The following is a 24,338-nucleotide window of genomic DNA, read 5'->3' on the forward strand; positions in this document are numbered from 1 at the left end:
ACCATGTTTTACATACATACGAGGAAACTGACAGACTTTAAGAAACATGACCAGGGCACACAGCTAGGAAGTGGCAGAATGGGGAATTGAGCCCTGGCAGTTTGACTCCAGAGTCTGTGTTCCTGTCCTCTTGCTCCGGTGCCGGTACAAAGGCCCCTGAAGAAGCAGGACCATCTGCCAGTGGCCCTTTCTTTTCCTGGTGTTGGGTAGCATTGTAGTTTTGGATGTATTTAATGTCCTTCCTTACCACAGGTTGCAAAATCATTTACATTTTTAATGATGAAAATTAGCTCAATTACATACACCAGGGAAATCCAGCTAGGACCTGGTAATCTCTGATCCTGAGCCATGGTCCTTGTTAATGAACTGAGTCTGCCACAGCTGTATTCACTGTCTCCTGAGATGCTGTCACACAGACCCCATCACAGTGCCTGGGTTGCATTTTTTTATGCTATGGTGTCCTTGGGAAAGGAGATACAGATTCCAAAGGGCTAGCAAACCAATCCTGATTTTAAGGGGGAAAAAATGGTCTTTTGTTTTCTTTTAATTTGTTTAGTCTTAATTGCATAATTAAAAAAATATTTATTTATTTTTTGGCTGGGCTGGGTATTAGTTGCGGCATGTGGGATCTTCATTGCCTGGTGTGAGATCTCGGTTGCAGCATGTGGAATCTAGTTCCCTGACCAGGGGTCGAACCCGGGCCCCTTGCATTGGGAGCACGGAGTCTTAACCACTGCACCACCAGGGAAGTCCCTGCATAATTTTAAATTTATATTTCTTTTATTTTTAAACTTTATTTATTTTTGGCTATGTTGGGTCCTCGTTGCTGCGCACAGGCTTTCTCTAGTTGCAGCAAGCAGAGGCTGCTCTTCGTTGCGGTGCTTGGGCTTCCCGTTGCGGGGGCTTCTCTTGTTGCAGAGCACGGGGTCCAGGCATGTGGGCTTCAGTAGTTGTGGTAGGAGAGCTCAGTAGTTGTGGCGCACGGGTTTAGTTGCTTGGCGGCACGTGGAATTCTGCCGGACCAGGGCTCGAAACCATGTCCCCTGCACTGGCAGGCGGATTCTTAACCACCATGCTACCAGGGAAGTCCCTAAATTTATATTTCTAAACATAAAATTGCTTATAGAAAACAGTTTTGAATAATAGCATACAGCACTATCTATTTGCAGTGTTTCCATTATCCATTTCTGAAGGCAGGCTTTAAACTTGTTAGAAGACAAATCATTGAGACTATTAAATACACCTAAAACTCTACACCTGAACACAGTTGCTACTAAGGTTAACGTTAATGCTTGGGGGCGGGGAATTCCCTGGTAGTCCAGTGGTTAGGACTCAGTGCTCTCACTGCTGAGGGCCCAGGTTCAATCCCTGGCTGGGGAACCAAGATCCTACTAGCTGTGCGGTGTGGCTCAAAAAAAAAAAAAAAAAATACTTGGGTGTGTTTCCTTTTGGACTTATATATATATTTTTTTTCCCTTGTTCTAGTAATTATGCTACAGATTCAACTCAATAGCTTTCTTTTTTTTTTTTTTTTTTTTACAAAGAGCATCATCAAAGCGAGTGAGCAGAGTGCTCATTGTTGCCATTTGTTAATACAAAACAGAAGAGGCAATTGAGATAACTTCTCCATTAATGATGAGATGGGGTGAACCAGCAGTGGGTTTTTCTTTCATTTCATTTCCTTTTTTTCCTTAGGCTTTGGCCAGCATAAGCCATGTGGCTCACGTCAGCATTACAACCAAAACAGCTGACGGGAAGTGTGCATACAGGTATAGTGCTGTCCTCTGCTATGTGTATAAATTCATCCTGAAATGTGCTTTTTGTCTGCATCTCAAAGTAATCCTATCTGAACACCAGTGTTATCTTTTTTGGCCTAGATCTTGGGTAACTTTTCTTTCCTGCCTTTGGATTAGTTGATAATCCACAGGGATCATCATAGGTAATAATCTTACTTTATGGACTCGTGAAAGCTACGAGGTAACAGATTACAAGTGCCTAGCAAGGTGTCTGTTACACAGAGGAATTCTGAGTCCGTGGGAGCTGTGATGTCATTCTGCCCCTTTGCCCTTTGGCAGGATGTCCCTTTGGCCTGATTATGGGGCCATGGCTGGGGTGCTGAAGGATCCTGGTTCCTTAGCTGCTCTGAGCCCCCCGCCGCACCTTCCCACAGGTGGCCACTGGCTGTCTTTTATGTTGGCACAGTTTTCAGAGGCTGTTGAATGACCTTGGAACAGAACAGAAAGGGGATTCAGGGAATCAAAATCACACCTTTGTTTTCATAAGCACTGGCCATTCCCTAGTGAAAGATGGGTATTGAGTGTCTAATTCACGCCAAAAAACAGAATTTTTTTTTTATCATACAGATTGTTAGTTTATATAGAAAATAGCTTCAACAAAGGGCAGTTCTGCCTGTTTCTCAGCCCTCTTTAACAGTTGAGTGTGTGCAGTAATGGAAGATGGAACATTTCAGAGTCTGCAGCACTGGTGCTAGAGCGGGTTTACTCGATGCAAATTGTAACAGCCCTAGGACCTAGCTGGGCTGATATGATTAGAATCCCTTCTGACAAACTGGGGAGCCACTTGTGAGTGAATGTCTTCTGAAATAGTCTGGGACACAGGTTCCATTTCTTTGCCTCTGGGGTGCTATGCCCCTGCTTGGGACCTCTAGTAGCTCTCCTTCTGTGGCAGGATGAAATCGAGTCATTGTCATAGCAACTAGCATCCTCCCAATGCACTCAGTCCATCTTTCCAGCCTCTCCCCTCCACACATCCTCAGCTGCTGCATATTCTAAAGCTTCTTTGCTTTTGTTTATGTTTTCCCCCTCCTGGATGGTCTTCCCTGTTCTCTCCACCTGAGATTATACTGCTTCAGAGTCCAGGTGAATTGTCATCTCTTCTGTGACACTTCCCCCATTCCCACCCCAGGCTAAATGTTTTCCTACTCTGGATCACTTAGCACCTTGTTCTACACTTAAGGGAAAAGTCTGTCCCCTCACTAAATCAAGAACCTCCAAAGGCCTGCCTTTATTACAGGGCGTTTACAGGCCTGATAGCATGGTAGCCCCTCAAATAAATGATTGCAGAATCATTGAAAAAAATTTTACAGTCATCTTAGGCAATGGCAAAACTATTGTTTGTAGCCCAGAACTCAGGAACTAAAAAGCAATATTTGCCAAAAAAAACAAACAAACCAAAAAATGGATTTTTCCCCCCTCCTTTGGTATCAAATTAGAATGGTTATGGAAGTGGAAAAAGAGAGGAAACAGGTAACTAAGACAATTTGTAACATGGCTATATTTTAATCTATTGTTGTGTAATTTACCTTTTTACTCTTTGGGTAAGTGTCTGTTCTTTTTTTTGTTAGCTCTCAGTAATCTCTTATATTTTCTGATAGAGCACATTACTCAGATGGAAAGCTGAAAGCTCCACCTAAACCATGTGCAGGCAATCAAGGGACCCAGATCACGGTAAGAATGGTGCACGGGAGGGGAAAGTTTTGAAAGAGAGCTTTATATAAATATTGAAGTAAAAAACAAAATTGTCTTTGAGTTCTCAAAGGATTAAAAAAATGAATATTTACTAGTTAATGGGAGCCCCAAGATACCACACTCTAAGAAAGAGAAATAATTATTGACTTTTGTGGCATGGCAGCCTGCCCACCGCCTCCTTTTTTTTTTTTTTTTTTTTTTTTTAAGAGGCTGGGAGTTTCTTTTATTGAGACCACAGAACTCTGTGGCAGGGTAGCTGGCATTGAAAGAACCTTAAGCTTGGCTCCAGCTGAGGAGTCAGAGTCTTAGCCTTGCCACTCAGTGGTTGTGTGTCCAGAGGCAAGTCGTTTAATGTCCCTTAACGTCACTTTGCTCATCTATCAAGGAAGGATGTAACGAAGAATATCTGCCACTCACTCAAAGGGCTCTGAGTAACAGATTGTATCATTAATTAGGAGAAAGTGTTACACTGCCTTATTTCTGTGGTGCCACATTTGGTCTCTTCCCGTTCCGAGATCCCATAAAGCACCCCACTGTCATGTTACACATCCCACCCTACCACCCTCAGCCCCAGCCAGAGCACATCTCCTCGAAGGTTCAGAGCCCTGGGCTTGATGAGGCAGGTGGAGTGGGGGGTGGGGGCCAAAATGAACGTGTACTTCGTAGTGCGTGTTAAGGGGGAATCCTGTACCTGGGACCACAGTGTAATTTCCAATAACCCCTAAAAGATCTGATAATTATTCTTAGTTTGCAAAATAGGTTTGAATGCCATGTGGTATTGTAATTGTTTATAAGTTTATGTTTGCCCCACTAAATCTTGTGCTATTCTGGGCAGTACTGTGCTTCATTTGTCTTCTTATTCCCAGCACAAGGCAAAGAGCCTGACATGGAGGTAGCCCCCAGTACCTATCTGAGAAATCAGTGAGTAAAGCGGGAGGCAGGTGAAATATCCCTTCTTTCTTTTGTTAAGACTGCCCCATCTCTTGCTGCCTCTCCTGATGCTTAGAACTGTGCTGGTGATAAATGTAGTTGGATTCTCTGCCTTAAGACCCAGCTTTATTTCCATCTATTTCTGTGAGTTTACAAGAAAAATCAATCTTCTGTTCAGGTAGAGGACCTTTTCTACAACATATCCACGAGGAGGAAAGCTTTAAAAAATCCAAGTGAAGAGTATGGGAAAATTCTGGAAGTTGTCGGCAGGTACAGTCCAAAATCTGGGCGGGGGTCTCTGAACCACTCTCTCACCAAAGGAATGTGTTCTGCTGCTTAGAAATTGAGAACAGTTGCTGAGCTAGATAGTAAGCAGCAGTACTAGCCTACAGATTGTTTCTGGTCAAGGTTTAGTCACCAATTCTGGGTTGTCTTTCATGTCCCCAGGAGAGAGCAGGAGTTGGTCTCTGTATCAGTGAGGGTCCTTTGGTGGCAGGCAAAACAAACTGACTGTACTAACTTGAGCCAAAAAGACGTTTATTGAAAGGCGAGGAGTGACTCAGCAAGTGGAAAGAAGTGTGTGGACGGCTGCTCCTTGGGGAGAACAAGAAGCAGGGTAGCTTCAGGGATTTAATATAGTGGCCCTGCTCCAACTGTTTTCATTCCTTTCCTGACTCTGCTCAAGAGCCTGTCTCCCAGGAGAGTCCATCTTACTGGCATAGCCTGGGCCCCCCATCGTGTGCCCACATTTGTGGGGAGAAGATTTCTTGACTGGCAGTCTAAGGATATATCAAGTGAAATGGGGAAGAGGTAGTGTCCCAAAGGAAGACTAGGGCCTGTTAACAGAGTGAGAAGGGACTCAGGGCAGGTGAAAACGTTATGTCCACGATTGACTTAACTGGCTAGTACAGTGGCCCCAGCATGGCTCTCTGAGCCTGCGTGTCCTTGAATTGTAACTGAGTGTGTTAACTATTTCTCAGTACTGCTACAAAAATTAAAATCAGTAAAACATTTACCTCTATTAAAGTGGAACAGACACATGAAGGTTTTTTGCTTTTTTTCCCCTGGAATCGTATGAATCAGTATCACAATATCAATTAGCTCCTGGAAATAGAGGAGTTCTGGTTGGCTGTTTTAGTTCTAGGTGTGATAAGTGAACTAATTGTTACTGAATAGTGCGTTTGGCTAGACACAATCCTCCAGGTCCTGGGGCCCATGGTGGGAGGAGTAGGTGGAGGAGTCCCCAACCGAGAAAAGGCTGGGAGATACTAGGACAGGACCTCAAGGGAGAAGAAGCGGGTGGGGAGGGCGTGTGTTGGGGACTCTGAGACAGAACAGCAGAGTGCAGGGGGTGTTCAGGCTACATTCTCAAGATGTCTTTGAGGCAACCCAGATCTTTTGAGTTTGTGAAAATAAAACTGTAGGCAAGGAGGAGATTGTATTGAAATATCCTTGAGTCTAGTCAGCAACGTATAGAAGCAAAGTTTTTTGTTTTTTATTCGATTCTGCCACATTTAGCATTGATATCTTCATGTCGTCTCTGTTGGCTTATTCTCCTGTGGGTAAAATATGACATTTAAAGATATTTTTGTTTGTATATATCTTTGTTTAGATTACTTAACTCCACCAGTTTGTTTAACTGAAAGGGGGCATGTACTCTGCATTTGACCACTCTTTTTTTACTGTTTTGTTTTTTTCTCTGCCAGGTATTCAATACACAATTCAGGCATTAGTTTCTCGGTTAAAAAAGTAAGTTCTTGATTTATAGGGGATGGTTATGTATTGTAAAAGAAGAAAGGATTTTTTTATAGTTGCCCATGGAGACGAGGTTATGGTGTTTCAGTCAGCCCTGTGAGACAGTAAGTTGGATCTTCTGTTCTGTTTATCAGCAAGGTGAGACGGTAGCCGACGTCAGGACACTGCCCAATGCCACAACTGTGGACAACATTCGCTCCATTTTTGGAAATGCTGTTAGCCGGTACGTTGATAATTTATATTTTTAAAAATCTGCGTTCCGTCACATTATTTTGGAATCTGTTAACACCTGCCTTAAGAGTTTGCTTTAACCAAATATGCAGGCTTGTTTTCATGTTTCAGGCTTAGTGTCATGTTTCAGATTATTTCATGGAATCAACCCTTCTTGGGTGCATGACATCTCCTAGATGCTCTGGCTATGAATCAGTGTGTTCTCTCTAGGTCTCTGTCTTCAAAATATCTCCAGTATAGGAGAATTCTGTCATCTTCCAGTGCTCCCTCTTGTCCTTGTATTTTCATTATCATCACTTTAGGATTGCATTTATTATCATTCAACATTTATTAATTGCCTCCCATATTCCAGTCTTTGTGTCAGAAGTTAGGATATAAAGACAAATAAAATGTTTCTGCCCTTAAACACTTTCCTGTCTGGGGACAAGCAGTTTTGTGTCACCAAATCTTGTCACGGAAAGCCTAAGCAGGAAAACTGCTTGTATTATTATAGATTTTCCGTGGCACTCCCTTCTGTGGGTGAAAACCACTGTTTCCATCACAGACCCATAGCTAAATCTCAGGACTTTGCAAAGCCCAAAGTGCCTGTGTCATAATCTGAGGGGAAAAATACTAAGAGCCTTCTATATGCCAGGTGTGCACCAGATGCTGGGGGTACACAGATGAACTAGATAGCCCCTGACTTCACTTTTTCCAATAATCTTAAAAGCAGGAGCAATAGTCCTAGAACTCAGTTTTCTACTTTGAAGGACAAATTACTCACTCTTGGAATAAAACCATGTTCCTAGCTAGGGAACAGTCAATTTGCTTTTAATTACCCTTTTCTTACTAATTAAGTATTAAGGAATTGTTTTCTTAGCTGTGCTCCCAGAGCAAAAAGAGAGCTGTGTTGTACAGTGAAACTTTTAAGAGCTCATTGACAAAATTTTAAGACTCAGAATTAGTTGTTATGAAATTCCTAGGGGCTGTAAGAGAGCAGCAGTTCCCAAAATATGTTTCCAGAACACCAGCCTCTTTTTTGGGGAAGAGAGGATTTGATGGTTCACCGTGTGGTGGAAGAAAGGCGAGCTGTGCCCTCTACTCAGATTGGGAGCACACACCACTGCCTGCAAAGCATCCTCCATCCATCCAGCAAGTGCTTAATGAGCAAGTGCTCCTTGCTGGGTGCTGTGCTGTGTGGTAGAGATATTCAGTAGGGAATAAAGCAGAAAGGATTCTTGCCCTCAGAGGACTCATATTCTAGTTGGAAAGACACAGGAAATAATTATTCCACTCATTAGTGACTGTGCTATATGCCTCAAAGGAAAAGTATAAGGTGGGGGAATCTCCTGTGGTTGGGGAGAGGGATTGTCATAGAAGGCTCTTTGAGAAAGTGGTCCCCGAGTTACAGGGGATAAGGAGGAATTAATTAGCTAGCAGTGGGAGCTTTCCAGGCAGAGGGACCAGCACTTGCGAGGCCCTCAGGCAGAAATGAGTGTGGCTTGTGGGAGAACCTCCTTTCACCTATTAGCCTCCCCTCCCCATAAACACACTCTGGGGAGCACCACACAGGAGCCCCGTCGTGGTGCCCATCAGCAGAGTGAGGGATTCAGCAGAGATGAGTTCTTTGGAATCTCATCTTTGGGACTTAGTTACTAAGATACATAAAAGCTTCGGCAAAATAAGGTCTCAGAGCCTGGACTTGCTGTGTCCTAGCAGTGACGGTGACGCTTGGCATGTAACATAAGTGCTTGAAAACACTAGCTAGGTGGGTAGGTGGGTGGATGGGTGGACAGATGGATGAATGGGCGGGCCCCGGGGATCTCAATGAACCAAGTCACAGGGGTCCACATTTGGCAGTCAATTTATGGGAAGGAGCCCTGATTTTTCCAACTCTGATTCTTTAGAAAGTTTGAATTTTCCATTTTTTTTCCAAAGCCTCAAAATTTCTCTTTTCCAATTAGAGAATTGATAGAAGTTGGGTGTGAGGATAAAACCCTCGCCTTCAAAATGAATGGCTACATATCCAATGCAAACTACTCGGTGAAGAAGTGCATCTTCTTACTCTTCATCAATCGTAAGTGAGAAAGAGCCACGTGGGGAAATCTATCCACAGGGAACCTTAGGGGGCCATGGAAAAATTCCTCGTGGACAGGTTTGATTACACCCAGGAAAACCTCATGCCGAAATGTGGTTTAATTTCTGCCCTTAGTCTGCTCAGCCCTCTCACATGTGCTCATTGTTGGCTGACAGTTGGGGAGTCTGGTTCTTGCCTGTGAGAGGGCGCCCAGGAGACGGCATCCCAGGCCCCTGGGAGCCAGTTCAGCCTGCTCGCCTGCTGGCCTCAGAGCCTTTACCAGCAGGCCCTGGGCAGATCTTTGTTCTCTCCTTATATCAAGGCCCACCATTGGAAATTGCACAGCAGGATACAGGGAGGGGGTATCTCAGGTGCAGGCAGTATTTGTTTTTTTTAATTGAACTATAGTTGATTGGGAGTTCCCTGGCGGTCTAGTGGTTAGGACTCAGCGCTTTCACTGCCATGGCCTGGGTTCAGTCCCTGGTTGGGGAACTAAGATCCTGCAAGCTGCGTGTAGCTGCCCCCCAAAAAAAGAAGTAGTATAGTTGGTTTACAGTATTGTATTAGTTTTAGGTACACAGCAAAGTGAATCAGTTACACGTCTATATATATATTTTCAGATTCTTTTTCGTTATAGGTTATTACAAGATACTGAATATAGTTCCCTGTGCTATACAGTAAATCCTTGTTGTTTGTTTTATATATAGTGGTGTGTATTGGTTAATCCCATGCTCCTATTCATCTCCCCACTTTCCCCATTGGTAACCATAAGTTTGTTTTCTGTCTGTGAGTCTTTCTGTTTTGTAAATAAGTGCATTTGTATTATTTTTTAGATTCCACATGTAAGTGATATCATATAATATTTGTCTTTCTCTGACTTCACTTAGTATGGTAATTTCTAGGTCCATCTGTGTTGCTGCGAATGGCAGTATTTCATTCTTTTTTATGATTGAGTAATATTGTGTATATACATATATACACCACATTTTCTTTTTTTTTAAAAAAAAAATATTTATTTATTTGGCTGTGCTGGGTCTTAGTTGCAGCATGTGGGATCTAGTTCCCTGACCAGGGATTGAACCTGGGCCCCCTGCATTGGGAGTGCAGAGTCTTAGCCACTGGACCACCAGGGAAGTCCCTAAACCACATTTTCTTAATTCACTCATCTGTTGATGGACATTTAGGTTGCTTCCATGTCTTTGCTGTTATAAATAGTGCTGCTGTGAATGTTGGAGTGCATATACCTTTTTGAGTTAGAGTTTTCTTCTTTTCCGGATATATGCCCAGGAGTGGGATTGTTGGATCATATGGTAATTCTATTTTTAGTTTTTTAAGGAACCTCCATACTGTTCTTCATAGTGGCTGTATCGATTTACATTCTCACCAACAGTGTAGGAGGGTTCCCTTTTCGCCACACCCTCTCCAGCATTTGTTATTTGTAGACTTTTTAGAGGTTAGTTCAGACTCTTATGTGTGTCATTCACTTATCTACACACTGGACAGGCTCGCTCAGGTGGCAGGGACAAAGAACACGCCTTAGGCATATCTCAAGATCAGAAATCTCAGCTGAGGGGCTCCAGCTGTCCTTTTGTCAGATTACACAGTACAGCAGCATTATTGAGGCAGCTGTGGGTGATGTAGTGAGCACTCAGAATAATAGTCTCCTCATTGCTAAGATCACGGCCGGTCTTCTCATTGGAAATAAAAAGATGTGGCATATCCTTGGCTCCACCAACACAGGACAGCAGGTCATCAGCAGGTCATCGGTCTGAGGAGAAAAGAGAGCTGTGTTGTATGAAGATCTTCCTCTGATTTTAGTCTTTTTTTTGAAAGCAGCTCCTTTTTAAAAAAAATTTATTCTATCTTTGGCTGCATTGGGCCTTTGTTGTTGCACATGGGCTTTCTCTAGTTGCGGCATGCAGGCTTCTCATTGTGGTGGCTTCTCTTGTTGTGGAGCACGGACTCTAGGCGCGTGGGCTTCAGTTGTTGTGGCACGTGGGCTCAGTTATTTGTGGCGCACGGGCTCTAGAGCGCAGGCTCAGTAGTTTTGGAGCACTGGCTTAGTTGCTCCATGGCATGTGGGATCTTCCGGGACCAGGGCTCGAACGTGTGTCCCCTGGTGGTGCAGTGGTTAAGAATCCACCTGCCAATGCCCTGATTTTAGTCTTATCTCTCCTGATTTTAGTCTTATCTCTCCCAGCTTTTATTGTTTCCACCCCCTCAAGCCTGCCTCATTTCCTAAATTACCTCCAACGTGCATTCAGATATTTCTACCACCTGAAATGCCTGGAAAACACAGTCTTAACCTTAAGTACTCCTTTTGGCTCCCCCACTGTTGGAGGTCCCTGAGCAGAGGTAGCCACTCCCTCCCCTGTGGTCCTTACCACTGGGAGTTGGAATTAGGTTTATTTACCAGAGTTTGTTTCCCAACTTGTGGCACGTGTGGTAGGTCCCCACGATGTATTTGCAGAATGAAATTCTGAGCAAGGGCATGTGGTCCACCTGGACTGGCAGGGGGAAGGGAGTGGGGAGGCAGAATTGACTGCCCCATTGTATTCCTGCTACTCGGGTGAGAGGAGAGCCCCAATCCCACAGTGAGATGCTGAGGAGTCATAATGGTAAAGGGGGCTGATGTGGATGTCACCCCAGAGGTGTTCTTCCTGAGCTGATGTCATGGCATAGTATAGGTGTGCACCTGTCACCTCACCCCTTGGGACAGATTTGAGCTAATTACGTTTATTTTCTAGATCGTCTGGTAGAGTCAACTTCCTTAAGAAAAGCCATAGAAACGGTGTATGCAGCATATTTGCCCAAAAACACACACCCGTTCCTGTACCTCAGGTAATGCAGCTCTGAACTCCTTACCCAAGACTCACAAGGAAGAGTAATTCTGTCCAGCGGTCCTCTTTGAAAGAGATGGACTTGCTAATTAGCCTGGTCAGAGTGAATCCCATACCCCAGTGGCACAGGTTGTTCTTTCCCTTTTCACAGGTAAAGGGCACAGTTTTCCTTTATTCACTCCTGCAGAATCCCACTGAGAGGCTCCCTTGTGCCAGGCAGTGTGTTAGTGAAACAAAGGTGAATAAGGTCTTGCCCCTGCACCAGGAGGAACCTGCCCGAACCTGGCAGAGAAACGCTTCCTTCTCCAGGGTCTGTCCAGTGCCCTCTACCTACAAAGATCCACACTACAACGCTCCAGCAGTGAGTGGTGAATTTGGCCTGAGGCAATAAGGTGATAGCTGGCACAGCCTCTAAACTGACTTTTGTATTACATTTTAATGTTAGAAAGTTCTCTCACATATACTGTTTTGACCTCCATGTAATACTGAGCACTAAATAGGGACAGGTTCATGGTTACAGATGGGGGAACCAGTCCAGAGAAGTTAAGTGCCTTGGCCCTGGGTTATGTAATGAGAAATTCCACTAGTTCTGGAGAGGTGATAATAACAGCTGACGCATGATAAACATGCCATGTACATGCAAAGTGCTTTACACGAGTTTAATCCCCACCATGTGTTATGTCCAGTTCACAAGTGAGGAAACAGGCATAGAAAGATGCTGTAACTTACCCACAGCCACTCAGCTCTCAAGTAGCAGAGTCAGCATTTGAACCCAGGTCACCCAGACTTGACCTTGAAGTCTTAACCGCTGTGTCATTCGGCCTCAAGTCTTCCACCCACCACATACATCGTGAGTGAACTGCCCGCCCCCATTCTTCACCATGTGAGGCAACTGTTTTCTTTTTTCCTGCCAGTTTAGAAATCAGCCCCCAGAATGTGGATGTCAACGTGCACCCCACGAAGCACGAAGTTCACTTCCTGCACGAGGACAGCATCCTGGAGCGGGTGCAGCAGCACGTTGAGAGCAGGCTCCTGGGCTCCAACGCCTCCAGGACCTATTTCACCCAGGTGGGGCGCTTCACCCAGCTCTTTCTCTGGTGCTTTTGCCACCTTATATGTGCCCTGTCACACGAGAGCCCAGGTTTTTGACGGTTGCTTTAGGACTTTCCTTCAGCAGCATTTCCTTCTTTGAACCCAACTGTAAAGGTTTTGTGGTGTTATTCCTGGGCCTGGAGTCAAGCCCTGAGTTCTTCTCTCTGCCTCCTTCTGACCTTAGACTGCCTTCCTAGGAAAATGAGCTGTCTGAAACAGAGTAGGGCGCCGCTCCCCTGCGTTCTCCACTGGAGACGTTCAGAGGAGGCTGATTCCACATACCTAGGGCAGAGTGCAGGGGCCAGGCTCTGGAGAGGCAGGGGAAGGACGGGGCCTCTCGTGTCAGACCTGGGTTACTGCTGTGTGACTAACCTTCCCTGGCCTCCATGTCCCCCTCAGTAAAGGTGGAAGTGGTCACCCCCACTTTCAAGGAAGTTTACAAGTGGTTGGTGAACAGCAGATGGAAAATGTCCAGCCGTTCATCTTATTACAATTATCCAGGTTCTAAGTGCTTTGATTATAAACTGCTCCCCCTCTCTGGGGCCTCAGTTTTCCCATCTGTAAAATAGTGGGTTGGTAATATGATCTCTAGTGTCCTGTCCCAGTTCTGAGATGACATCATTTCTGGGCAGTCCTGTACTGTATTCATAGTGAGGATGGGTTCTGATGGATTCATCAGAAGCACAGCAGACACCAAAACTACAGAAAAGGAAACATTTTCCCTGTTAAATTACACTGGATCCTGCAAGCAGAGAGCAGGCTTCTGTGAGCCCTGCTTCTCAGAAAACTTTCAGAGTGACCAAGCAGATGAGTGCTTCCCATAAGAGTATTCACAGTTACCACCTGGAAAGAACCTAGGTGGGAGACCAGCAGTGAAATGAACGCACTTGGGGCAGCCCTGGGGCCCGCACGCCTAGAGGTTGCTGGAGCTGAGGGTGGGGTGTGTGTGAGCCGTTGGAACAGGAGCTGCACGGGGGGGCTCCATAACTGGCAGGTGGTTTTCATCCGTCATTGTTGCTCAGCCCCCTTTACTGCTCCCTCCCCAAATATGTGCTGAGGCTCCCCCATGGGCAAGGTGCTGCTGGGTACGGTCTCCTCTCCTCGAGTCCCCATCCCACAAGAGAGAAAAACAGAGACTTGGGAGGAGGGAGGAGGGGGCTCCTGTCCTGGGCTTGGGCCTCAGAGATGTGAAAGAAGGGATATGGAGCCTGGGCCCCCAAGGCTGAGAAGGAATTAGGTGGGCAGAAGGGGACGAGGAGTGCACAGGGCTTTTCTGGCCGAGGAAAGGATGAGGATAACAGGCCTCGGGGAGGGGTGGGGGGCGGTGCAAGAGAACAGGTGTTAAGGATCTGAACGCTCAACGTGCTGAGTCAGTGTTCTCTATGCTGGCTGCCATTAGAATCACCTGGGAACCGTTTAGATAATACCTGGGCCCTCCCCAAACCAATAAATCAATCTCAGGGGGTGGGGACTGGGCATCAGTAGTTTTCAAAAGCTTTGCTGGGTGCTGGCATGTGCAGCTGGGGTTAAGCAACGCGGAGTCTGCGTGTTGAAGGCCTACACTCACCGCAGAATTCAGGCCAGATCGAGAGGTTTTTATCAGTAAGTTAAGGAGTTTAGACCTTGACTTGATGGGAATTGATGGGATCTGGTTTGCATTTTATGAAGAGCTCTCTGGCTGTGGCCTGGAGAGTGGATGGAAATCCACAGCGACTTGGGACAAGTGGGGAGGGGGTCTGAGCAGAGGACGTGGCTCCATTCACTAATAGTTAAAAATCTGGAATTGCCAGCATCTGGACATAGGTTGGCTGGTGGGGAGTTGGGGGAGAGACCCAGAGGAAGGGGTTCACCAGAGATCCAGGAGGAGTCTGTCGCTCCACTGGGAAAAGAACCTCTCAGTTTCCCTCTTTGTCTCATCTTGCATGAGGCAGATTCATTTAGTTAGATTACATTTTATTTCCCAAAAGAACTCTGCATGGTCCTGACCAGCATGTCTTTAGAAGGAAGGTGGGTTTCTGGATCAGAGGGCCTCCCTCTGTTGGTGCATTGCTCTGCGTGGAGGGCTCCAAACTCAGATTGCCCCTGCTCCTGTGGGGTCATCAGAACACCTTCTTGCCCTGCCAACAGCAGGTTGCCCTGGCTCCTGACCTTCTGGCTGTGGGTCGCCTTCGTCCTGCTCCCCAGCTTGTGCCTTGCACTCTACTCCAGGGGCCAGTACAGCAAGAGCCCTGGTTTGCTGTGAGGCCATTTGGTATGGAAATCGGGAACCCTGGCGGCTCTTGCAGTTTGTTCCGACTCTGTCATATGGGACAAGGTATTTCACTTTTCAGGACTTTAAAATTACTGAGTAGTTATGTTACTTTCTGCCTCCCAAAATCCACCTGTGGAAATTGCACAGGCAGATGAAGTAAGTGCATCGCAAGGCCTTTTCAAACTGTGCCAGGAGACTTTTTCCTTTTTGAGCAGAGTTGCTACTGTAACTTTTTATTATTTAACTCTTTATTACTGAATCTTTCTAAACACACAGAAAAGCAGGTAATACAGCAAATCTCCATGTACCTATCACCCAGTTTCAACAGATCATCAACACTTGGCCATCTTGTTTTCTCTCTCCCTCTCCCACTTGAGGGTGGGGGATGGGGAGGAGTGTTTTTTAATTAATTCTTAATTTTTATTATTTATTTCTTTGGCTGCATTGGGTCTTAGTTGCGACACCCGGGATCTTCATTGCAGTACTCGGGCTTCTCTCTAGTTGTGGCATGTGGGTTTTCTCTCTCTAGTTGAAGTGCACGGGCTCAGTAGTTGTGTGCGTGGGCTTAGTTGCCCATGGCATGTGGGATCTTAGTTCCCTGAGTGGGGATCAAACCCGAGTCCCCTGCATTGGAAGGCGGATTCTTTACCACCGGACCACTGGGGAAGTCCCTGGGGAGGAGTATTTTAAAGCAGATTCCAGGCACTTATTTTTCCCCTAGTACTGCATTATGCATCTAAAAACATTTTTTTTCTTATACAATCACAATGTCCTTTTACACCTAATATAATTAATAGTAATAATACCATTTCACATCCAGTCTGTGTTCAAATACCCTAATTGCTCAAAAAAAGATCTTTTTATAAAAGTAGCTTTGTTCCGGAATTCCCTGGCGCTCCAGTGGTTAGGACTCGTTGCTTTCACTGCCATGGGCCCAGGTTCGATCCCTGGTCACAGAACTAAGATCCTGCAAGCCATGTGGCACGGCTAAAAAAAAAAAAAATAGCTTTGTTCAAATCTGTATCCAGTCAAGTTCCACTCATTATATTTGGTTATGTCTCTTTGAAACTAGAAAGATCACCCTACCTTTTTTGGTTATAGTTCTTTTTAGCTTATTTTGAAGGTGTCCTGTAGAAAAATGCACATTTTGGGTTAGCCGATTGCTTCTTCTTAGTGTCCTTTAATTTGTTTCAATCCTCCATATTTCCTATAAACTGAAAATTAGATCTAGAGGTATGATTATATTCAGATTAAAAAAATGTTTGCAAGAATTTGTGATAGATGATGCCATGTACTTTAAAAAAAATATTTATTATGGCTGCATTGAGTCTTCATTGCTGCACATGGGCTTTCTCTAGTTGCAGCGAGCGGGGGCTACTCTGTTGCAGCGCGCAGCCTTCTCATCGTGGTGGCTTCTCTTGTTGTGGAGCACGGCCTCTAGGTGCGCAGGCTCAGTAGTTGTGGCACACAGGCTCAGTAGTTGTGGCACGTGGGCTCAGTTGTGGCTTGCGGGCTCTAGAGCACAGGCTCAGTCGTTGTGGTGCACGGACTTAGTTGCTCCGTGGCATGTGGGATCTTCCCGGACTAGGGCTCGAACCCGTGTCCCCTGCATTGGCAGGCAGATACTTAACCACTGCGCCACCAGGGAAGCCCCTGCCATGTACTTTCTATCGAATCCCAGCAGGAGGCGTGTGATGGCTTGTTCTATCATCCTGGTGTTAGGATTTCTCAGCAGGCTTAGCTGGTGACAGCCTGATTCCTTCACCATGAAGTTCACTATTAGTGATTAGCTTAAAGGTTTCACCATTCATTGATGACCATTGCCTGCATCAGTTATTTCATTAGGATTGCAAGATTATGATTTTCTGATTTTATCATTTCTTCTTTATTAATAAGCTATAATTTTCTGTACAGAATAATTTTCACTCATTTGTTAGAGCTAACAGGTTATCCTGAAATACAGTTCATACCAGAAAGTAAGGATAAATGCTGAGTTCTATGCCTTTGATGATCAATTTGCAGGGAAATGGGTTGGTGTCCTAGCAATGTCCAGTAACATTTAATGACTTTTTTCTGTCTCTCCCTTTCTCCCTCCCTCTTTCGCTTCTCCATTTTTCTCTCTTTCTCTTTTAGTATTTTGTCATAGTTGTTAACAAGCATCATAATTCAATCAGTTGTAGTCAAATTATTCCATCTTTGGCCAGCAGAAGCCCATTCAGGCTGGGGCTCTTGTCCTTTTGACCCAATTCCATGAGTTTTTGATAGTTTCCTTGTGCCTGGTGAGACAGGATGTTTGTAGGCTCACTCTGTACTTTCCCAGCCCATGCCCTGGAATTGGCCACTTTTCCAAGGAACTCTGGTTTATTTTAGTGGGGAATGGCATTTAGACACTATAATCTGGGATTGGGGGACCTCATTGCTACCGGGTGGTCATTGATTTCAGGCCTTTCCAGTGGACAGACCTAGGAAATATGTATATTTAAAAATAGTCAGTAGGAAGGTAGTTGCCAGAGCTAGAGGGGAGGGGAGAATGGGGAGTTACTGTTTAATGGGTAGAGAGTTTCCGTTTGGGAGGGTGGATGTTGGTGATGGTTGCACGACAGTGTGAATGTACTTAATGCCACAGGACTGTACACTTGAAAATGGTTAAATGATAAATTTTATGTTATGTATACTTTACCACAATAAAAAAAATCTCTTATGGCAGCAAAAAAATAAAAAGTAGACAAAAATATGAGAGTTTTACACTAGTATTTTTATATCAAACCAGTTTTTATTTTATTTTTTAAGGGTTATTTTGATAAATTTATTTTATTTTTGGCTGCATTGGGTCTTCATTGCTGCGTGCGGGCTTTCTCTAGTTGCGGTGAGCGGGGGCTATTCTTTGTTGCGGTGCACAGGCTTCTCATTGCAGTGGCTTCTCTTGTTGTGGAGCATGGGCTCTAGGCACGCGGACTTCAGTAGTTGTGGCACGTGGGCTCAATACTTGTGGCTAATGGGCTCTAGAGCGCAGGCTCAGTAGTTGCAGTGCATGGGCTTAGTTGCTCCATTGCTTGTGGGATCTTCCCGGACCAGGACCCAAACCCGTGTCCCCTGCATTGGCAGGTGGATTCTTAACCACTCCGTCACCAGGAAAGCCCTCAAACCAGTTTTTAAATTATAAGGATTTAGCTGAATTTTATATTTGTGTATTTTTAATTTCATACTTCAAGTTTTGGTCAGAATTGCTTCTATAATAATTCTGTAATGATATACCTGGTTCTAGCTTTTACTCCATTTTGGGACCTGTGCTTCTGTCCTTCATACACTGACTCTTCCCGCTGTCGTCTTTTTTGACACAGACTTTACTACCAGGTCTTACTGGCCCCTCTGGGGAAGTGGTTAAATCCACAACAGGTGTGACCCTCTCATCTACTGCTGGAAGTGGCGACAAGGTGTATGCCCACCAGATGGTCCGCACAGATTGCCGGGAACAGAAACTCGATGCCTTCGTGCAGCCTGTGAGCAAGGCCCTATCCAGTCAGCCCCAGGCTGTTGTCGTAGAGGACAGGACAGCTGCTTCTAGTAGCGGGGCCAGGCAGCAGGATGAGGAAATGCTTGAACTCTCAGCTCCTGCTGAAGTGGCTGCCAAGAATCAGGGCTTGGAGGAGGATGCAGCAAAGAGGACTGCAGACTCGTCAGAGAAGAGAGGGCCCTCTTCCAGCCCTGAGAACCCCAGGTATGGCCTTGTGGGAAAGCACAGCTTGCCTCCTTCGTTATTATCATTATTATTTTAAACTATTTTTAAAAATTTATTTTATTTACTTTATTTTTGGCTGCATTGGGTCTTTGTTGCTGCGCGCAGGCTTTCTCTAGTTACTGTGAGCAGGGGCTACTCTTTGTTGCGGTGCGCGGGCTTCTTATTGCGGTGGCTTCTCTTGTTGTGGAGCACGGGCTCTAGGCATGCAGGCTTCAGTAGTTGTGGCACGCGGGCTCTAGAGCACAGGCTCAGTAGTTGAGGCGCACGGGCTTAGTTGCTCCGCGGCATGTGGGATCTTCCCAGACCAGGGCTCAAACCCGTGTCCCCTGTGTTGGCAGGTGGATTCTTAACCACTGCGCCACCAGGGAAGTCCTCCTTCGTTCTTTAATGAAACTACCTTCTAACTTGGACTGTCACAAACCCCTTGCATCTTCTCTCCCTGATTTGCCCTCTCCCTCCAATGGGTTGGTGCTTTGGCCTGGTCTACTGTTGGCCTTTGACCATGGCTTTAGAGTCACCCATCACAGTGGCCTTTGAAATATCTTAAATGTCCGTGATTCCAAACATTATTTAAAAACACATCAGAAAAAAAAAATCAGAAGATCTATCCTTTAATTTTAGTATTGAATTTTGATAAAGCCTCAACAGCAGAGGTGGCTGGAAAGTGGGGCCTAAAATATCTGGAGGATTCTTCCATCCTACTGCAAGCTGCTTTCACTCCTTTCAGAAGAACAGTTTCTCAGTTCAAATTATGAAACTCCCTGAAGTGCATGAGCTAGTGGTGAACGAGAGCTAGAGAGAGGGGGCAGGAACAGCCGTACTAATGACTGTCAGTTAATTTTGAGCATCTTCAGTGTACACTCTGTGGGTGCTTCAAGGACATCTCACTGACATCTGTAAGGTGGATGTTCCTTATTCAGTGTGTGCGGGTACTGACCCTGGAGCTCAGGGTGAAGTCCTTTGCCTGAGGCCGCACATCCCCCTGGTGTCTGACCACTGAAACCCTGGCTCTGATTGCCCAGTGGAACTTGGGTGAGTTTTTTAACTCTGGTTTGCTCACTTCCAAGTCAGTCTAGGGAGATGGCTTCTAAGGATTTGTTTTCAGAGAATAATAAAGGATGCTAACGTTCACTGAGCATCCACTGTGTGCCAGATACTTAATATGCATTATCTCAGTTAATGCTCTTAACAGCCCTGCTGGGAAGTGTGACATTTCTGTTTATCACTTGGGGACTTAATGCTGCGAGCCATTTACCACACAGCAGAGGAATCTTTCTGAACCAGGAACCAGGGTGTCTCACTCCTTGCTGAAAACCAGTGCTTCCCGCGGCACTTGGGGTGAAACCAGCCTGCCCGCCCCCAGCTCATCACTCTCCTCCCCTTCGTGGCGCTTTGGCCACGCTGCTCCAGTGCCGACCCGACCTCCCTGAGCTCTCACCCCTTTGCTCTTGCTGGTGCCTCGGTGCAGGAACTCTCCGGCTTCTTGTCACCCAGGTCTCAACTCGGATGTCGCCTCTTACCAGAGACCTTCTTTGTCCATTTAATCTAAAGTTCTCTTGCTTCCCCTTCATTCTGTTACTTTGTTTTATTTTCCTCACAGTATTTGTTGCTACTTAAAATGATCTTTCTTCGGTTGCTGTTTGACTCTCCCACTAGAAAGGTAGCATGGTGAGGGCAGGCACTTTGTCATGGCTGTGTGAGGTTGGTACTATAACAGTGCCCGATGGACGGATGGATGGAGGGCTGAATGAATGAGATGTGGTGAGGTCAGCGCACTTGATCGAGACCCTGCACGTCTCCGGGCTGAGCCAGACTCCAAAACCCTGCTGCCTGCAGTGGCCACTAATAAGGCTTGAGGGGTGTCAGAGAAGCAGTATCTGGGAGGACATCCTGATCTGGCTGGCCGCCTCCAGCACAGGGAGCCCTCCCCAGATGTGGAGAGCTGGCACAGAGAAGCTGCTCCCTTCTCCAAAATGCAAGGCACAAAATTTGACTGAGTTTGAAACAGTTTTTTTAAGATAGTTATGAGCTGCCAGTTCCTCGTTTACTTTGCAGAAAGAGACATCGGGAAGGCTCTGATTTGGAAATGGTGGAGGATGCATCCCAAAAGGAAATGACAGCAGCTTGTACCCCCCGGAGAAGGATCATTAACCTTACCAGCATTCTGAGTCTCCAGGAAGAAATCAGTGAGCGGGGACATGAGAGTACGTAAGTGCTGAGGGCTGCCTGCGACTCCCAGGGCCAGAACTGCTAATGTGAAGGTTTGGGAAGTTCAGGAAGCGTTTGTGTTGGGACAGCCTCTGCAGTGTGCTGAACAAACCTCGCTTCCTTTAGTAACCCACAGCAGCAGCAGCTGAAAAATAATTTTCAACTGGGAGAGAAGGGAAAAAGTAGTCTCTGGTTTTAGTTAGAATTAATTGGTACTCTCGTTAAACCAGAGGAGTCAGAGTAAAGTGGTCATTTAAATAATCTTCAGTTTGATTTCTGTCTTAGCTAAAAGCAGCACGGCCTGCCCTGGGTGTGCTGTTGCTGAAAGTGCACAGGCTCTGGGGGGCCCTAGTTTGTATCTGGGCACTACTGCTTCTGTTGTGTGACCTTAGACTCATGACCTAACTTTTCTGTGACTCAGTTTTTCCTCATCTGTAAAATGAGATTAATTTCACGCTTGAAGATTATTTTGCTGGTTAGAGAGAAAATGTAAGTAAAACACTTGGTACAGAGTAAGGAGTCAATAGATATTTTTATATCCTAAAGATAAAGTGAAAAATCCCTCAGAAATAGCTTTCAGAACACCTGAGTATAAAACTCCATTTGAGTCCCCATTACTCCAAAACTAACTTTATGGTTTTAGTAATGGAAGGGGGCTCGTCACCTCTCAGGGATGAACTGACACAGGGACTGAGGTGTGTGATAGTGACTAATAGCAGTCCTGACCCCACGTTATGAGTTACAGTCGTGCTCCAGGTGGAGCCATCATTGCTGGGCTCCACTGGGCGGCTCTGCACTTGAGTCTACACAGTTTAGCCCTGGCCTTGCCATTTTTCATCTACTACACATTTCTTTCTTTTTTTTTTTTTTTTTTTTTTTTTGTGCAGTACACGGGCCTCTCACTGCTGTGGCCTCTCCCGTTGCGGAGCACAGGCTCCGGACGTGCAGGCTCAGCGGCCATGGCTCACGGGCCCAGCCGCTCCGCGGCATGTGGGATCCTCCCGGACCGGGGCACGAACCTATGTCCCCTGCATCGGCAGGCGGACTCTCAACCACTGCGCCACCAGGGAAGCCCTATTACCCATTTCTTGATTAAACAAGTTAACATTTTATAGCAGTGTTGAAAGTTATCTTAAAATATGACAACCTGGACTTCTAAAAGAAATGAGTGAGGAATCCCCTGTCAGTCCAGTGGTTAGGACTCTGCGCTTTCACTGCTGAGGGCCCAGGTTTGATCCCTGGTCAGGGACCTGAGATCCCACAAGCTGTGCGGCGTGGCCAAGGAGGAATTTAGTGCCTTTCCCACTGACTGTTAGCCTCCTAAACAGCTGCTCTGACTCAGAGGCCCCTTACATCTTCTCTCTCAGTTACTGCTTGTTTGAATGAATGCAGGAAGGCCTCAATTTGCCTTTCCTTGCCCGTTCTTTCTTTCCTTCGCACTCTGGGCCTTTGTGTGTCTGCATGTGGGGAAAGGCATAGGGGGCCTGTTCCCTTGGAAGGCTGTATGCTTCCTGTGACTAAGACCTTGCAACTTGTAGACGGCGCTGCCAGTTGGCTTCTGATTTCTGTTTCCGTTAAGATTTTCTCCCATTGCTCTTTCCCTCTGTTATTGGCCTTCAAGCTGGGAGCTTTTAAAACCATTTTAAATAATTAAGAGGAGGTTGGGCCATGACTTGATTTATTTAGCAGCCTTCCTCACAGTTGCTTAATTGACAGACTCCCTCAGATTTGGAATTTACTGAGTTTTCTTTAAGGATTTGTATTCCTTATGCAAAGCAGGCTATTTAAAGTTATAATTTCAATAAATTTCTGAATAGTTGAAAACTGTTTTCAGTGCAGTACAAAGCTAACCTGCGCCAGGTTTGGTCAGGTTTGGAGTTCATTGATGAAATGCTGATGAATCTAAATGTTCTGAAATTGTATGTTCATGAGTGTTACCTCATTTAATTCTAGAATAGTCTTGTGAGGGAGGCAGAGCAGATGCTGTTATCTCTGTTTTAAAGATAAGGAAATGGAAGATGGAGAGGACAGATTAGTTGGAACATCCCTACAAGGCAAAACTGGCCTGGGTGCCTGCCTTGTGGAGGGTGGGTCGTTACTGGTGTGGCTTGCATCAGAGATGCTAGCCCAGTATTTAGGTGCAAAACTAGATCAGCTGCTCTAGATCACATGTTGGGATGAGCACAGCATGTGATCCCTGCTCCCTCAGACTTGAGGCTATTTTCAGACATGCAGGGTAGGGTCTACAGAGTGAGTCCCAGTCCTGGTGTGGGGAGTGGGGTGAGCACTTTGGAGCCAGGAGGACTCTGCTGAAGCCCCTGCCAGCTACATCATTCCGTAGCCACTCAGAAGTCTGTTCACCTTTGTGGGGCCTTTCCCTGCTCTGTGAAATGGTGTTCCTGCTACAGCCCTTACCGGGCTGTTGTGGTGAACACCTGAGACGCCATGTGCAAAGGTGGGGGTGGGGTGCCGCTGCCTCGGGCCCTGCTCACTGCATCTGTTGATGTGGCCCCAGGCGCGGGTGCTGCTTGTCTCTGAGTTGAATGCCTACGGGGATTTCTCTGAAGCTCAGATCTGGGGAGGCAGGCCAGAGCCTGGCTGTGCCCCCACAGAGCTGTGACCCTGGCCCAGGAAGGAAGTAAGATGCTTTCCTTTAACGATGTTCTTAGTTGCACTTACTTGTGTGATTATTTCATCGTGGTACCTGGCAGAGTGCCTGGCTCAGGGACTCAGGAGATCTTTGCTGAAGGAGGGATTGGGAGGAGCTGCCTCAGAGGGGAAGCCCTGGAATCTATTTTTGAGGGACGTCAGAGTTGAATGCTCCATCAGACAACTCTGGAGTCTTTGGATTTACCCAGTCCTCCTGGGTACACTTTCGAGCAACCAACGAGGTTAATTTCTGGCCTGGTATCCCGTCACGTGTTCGTGGAATTAGGCTTATCCTGGATTAATAATGACTAAGTTACTTATTGCCAGTCACATAATTTTGATCTGTTAAGGAGGATGAGGAATGTCATAAGTTATTTGCTATCGCTTGAATCTGAAAATGTGCTTAGCATTTCATCCACAACTTTATTTTCTTGATGTTTGGTGAACAGTCCTGGGTTTAAGTGTACACACTCTTCTATGGTTTGTCACCATGTAACAGCTTCTTTTAGTTCAAGAAGTCAGTTCAGGGGGCTTCCCTGGTGGCACATTGGTTCAGAATCCGCCTGCCAATTCAGGGGACACAGGTTTGAGCCCTGGTCCAGGAAGATCCCACATGCCGCGGAGCAACTAAGCCCGTGCGCCACAACTACTGAGCGCGTGCTCTAGAGCCTGTGCGCTGCAACTACTGAAGCCCCCGTGCCTAGAGCCTGTGCTCTGCAACAAGAGAAGCCACCGCGATGAGAAGCCCACGCACCGCAACGAAGAGTAGCCCCTGCTCACCGCAACTAGAGAAAGCCCATGTGCAGCAACGAAGACCCAACGCAGCCAAAAATAAATGATAATTAATAAAAATAAATATTAAAAAAATCTTAACCCCCCCCCCACAGAAGTCAGTTCAGCAAACATTGCACCGCGCTGAGCCCTGAGGCAGAAAATGCATTGAATGCACTCAAACCCCTGTCTTAAAGGAGTCTACGCTGTTGGGGGGCGGGTGTTTGGTAAATCACCGGCTGTGACATAAGGTAGAATGAGGGACGTTCTGGAACAGAGAGAGAGGCCGCGTCACCAGGGTGACAGGGTGACATCTGCCTGGAAGGGC

The 24,338-nt window shown here is 46.0% G+C and overlaps 1 protein-coding gene and 2 non-coding genes across 6 annotated transcripts in view; 2 read left to right on the plus strand and 1 right to left on the minus strand.

The window, feature by feature from the left end:
• Window positions 1-24,338, plus strand: part of MLH1 (mutL homolog 1) — a 51,693-nt gene that overhangs the window by 6,816 nt on the left and 20,539 nt on the right. For all 4 annotated transcript variants that reach the window (XR_009542892.1, XR_009542893.1, XM_060162375.1 and 1 more), the window contains exons 4-13: window positions 1,696-1,769; window positions 3,395-3,467; window positions 4,597-4,688; window positions 6,125-6,167; window positions 6,308-6,396; window positions 8,348-8,460; window positions 11,208-11,301; window positions 12,215-12,368; window positions 17,985-18,361; window positions 20,438-20,586. Coding sequence is in view for 2 of the 4 variants with exons in the window: in XM_060162375.1 (XP_060018358.1) it covers window positions 1,696-1,769; window positions 3,395-3,467; window positions 4,597-4,688; window positions 6,125-6,167; window positions 6,308-6,396; window positions 8,348-8,460; window positions 11,208-11,301; window positions 12,215-12,368; window positions 17,985-18,361; window positions 20,438-20,586 (1,258 nt within the window). In the remaining 2 variants the exon portion in view is untranslated. The remainder of the gene's footprint in view (window positions 1-1,695; window positions 1,770-3,394; window positions 3,468-4,596; window positions 4,689-6,124; window positions 6,168-6,307; window positions 6,397-8,347; window positions 8,461-11,207; window positions 11,302-12,214; window positions 12,369-17,984; window positions 18,362-20,437; window positions 20,587-24,338) is intronic.
• TRNAE-CUC (transfer RNA glutamic acid (anticodon CUC)) lies at window positions 1,308-1,380 on the plus strand. Its single transcript has one exon. It is a non-coding gene; the product is annotated as a tRNA-Glu (tRNA).
• On the minus strand, window positions 9,521-9,593 carry TRNAG-CCC (transfer RNA glycine (anticodon CCC)). Its single transcript has one exon. It is a non-coding gene; the product is annotated as a tRNA-Gly (tRNA).

The sequence above is a fragment of the Lagenorhynchus albirostris genome, chromosome 10 (assembly GCF_949774975.1).
Source record: "Lagenorhynchus albirostris chromosome 10, mLagAlb1.1, whole genome shotgun sequence".
Classification (NCBI taxonomy): domain Eukaryota; kingdom Metazoa; phylum Chordata; class Mammalia; order Artiodactyla; family Delphinidae; genus Lagenorhynchus; species Lagenorhynchus albirostris.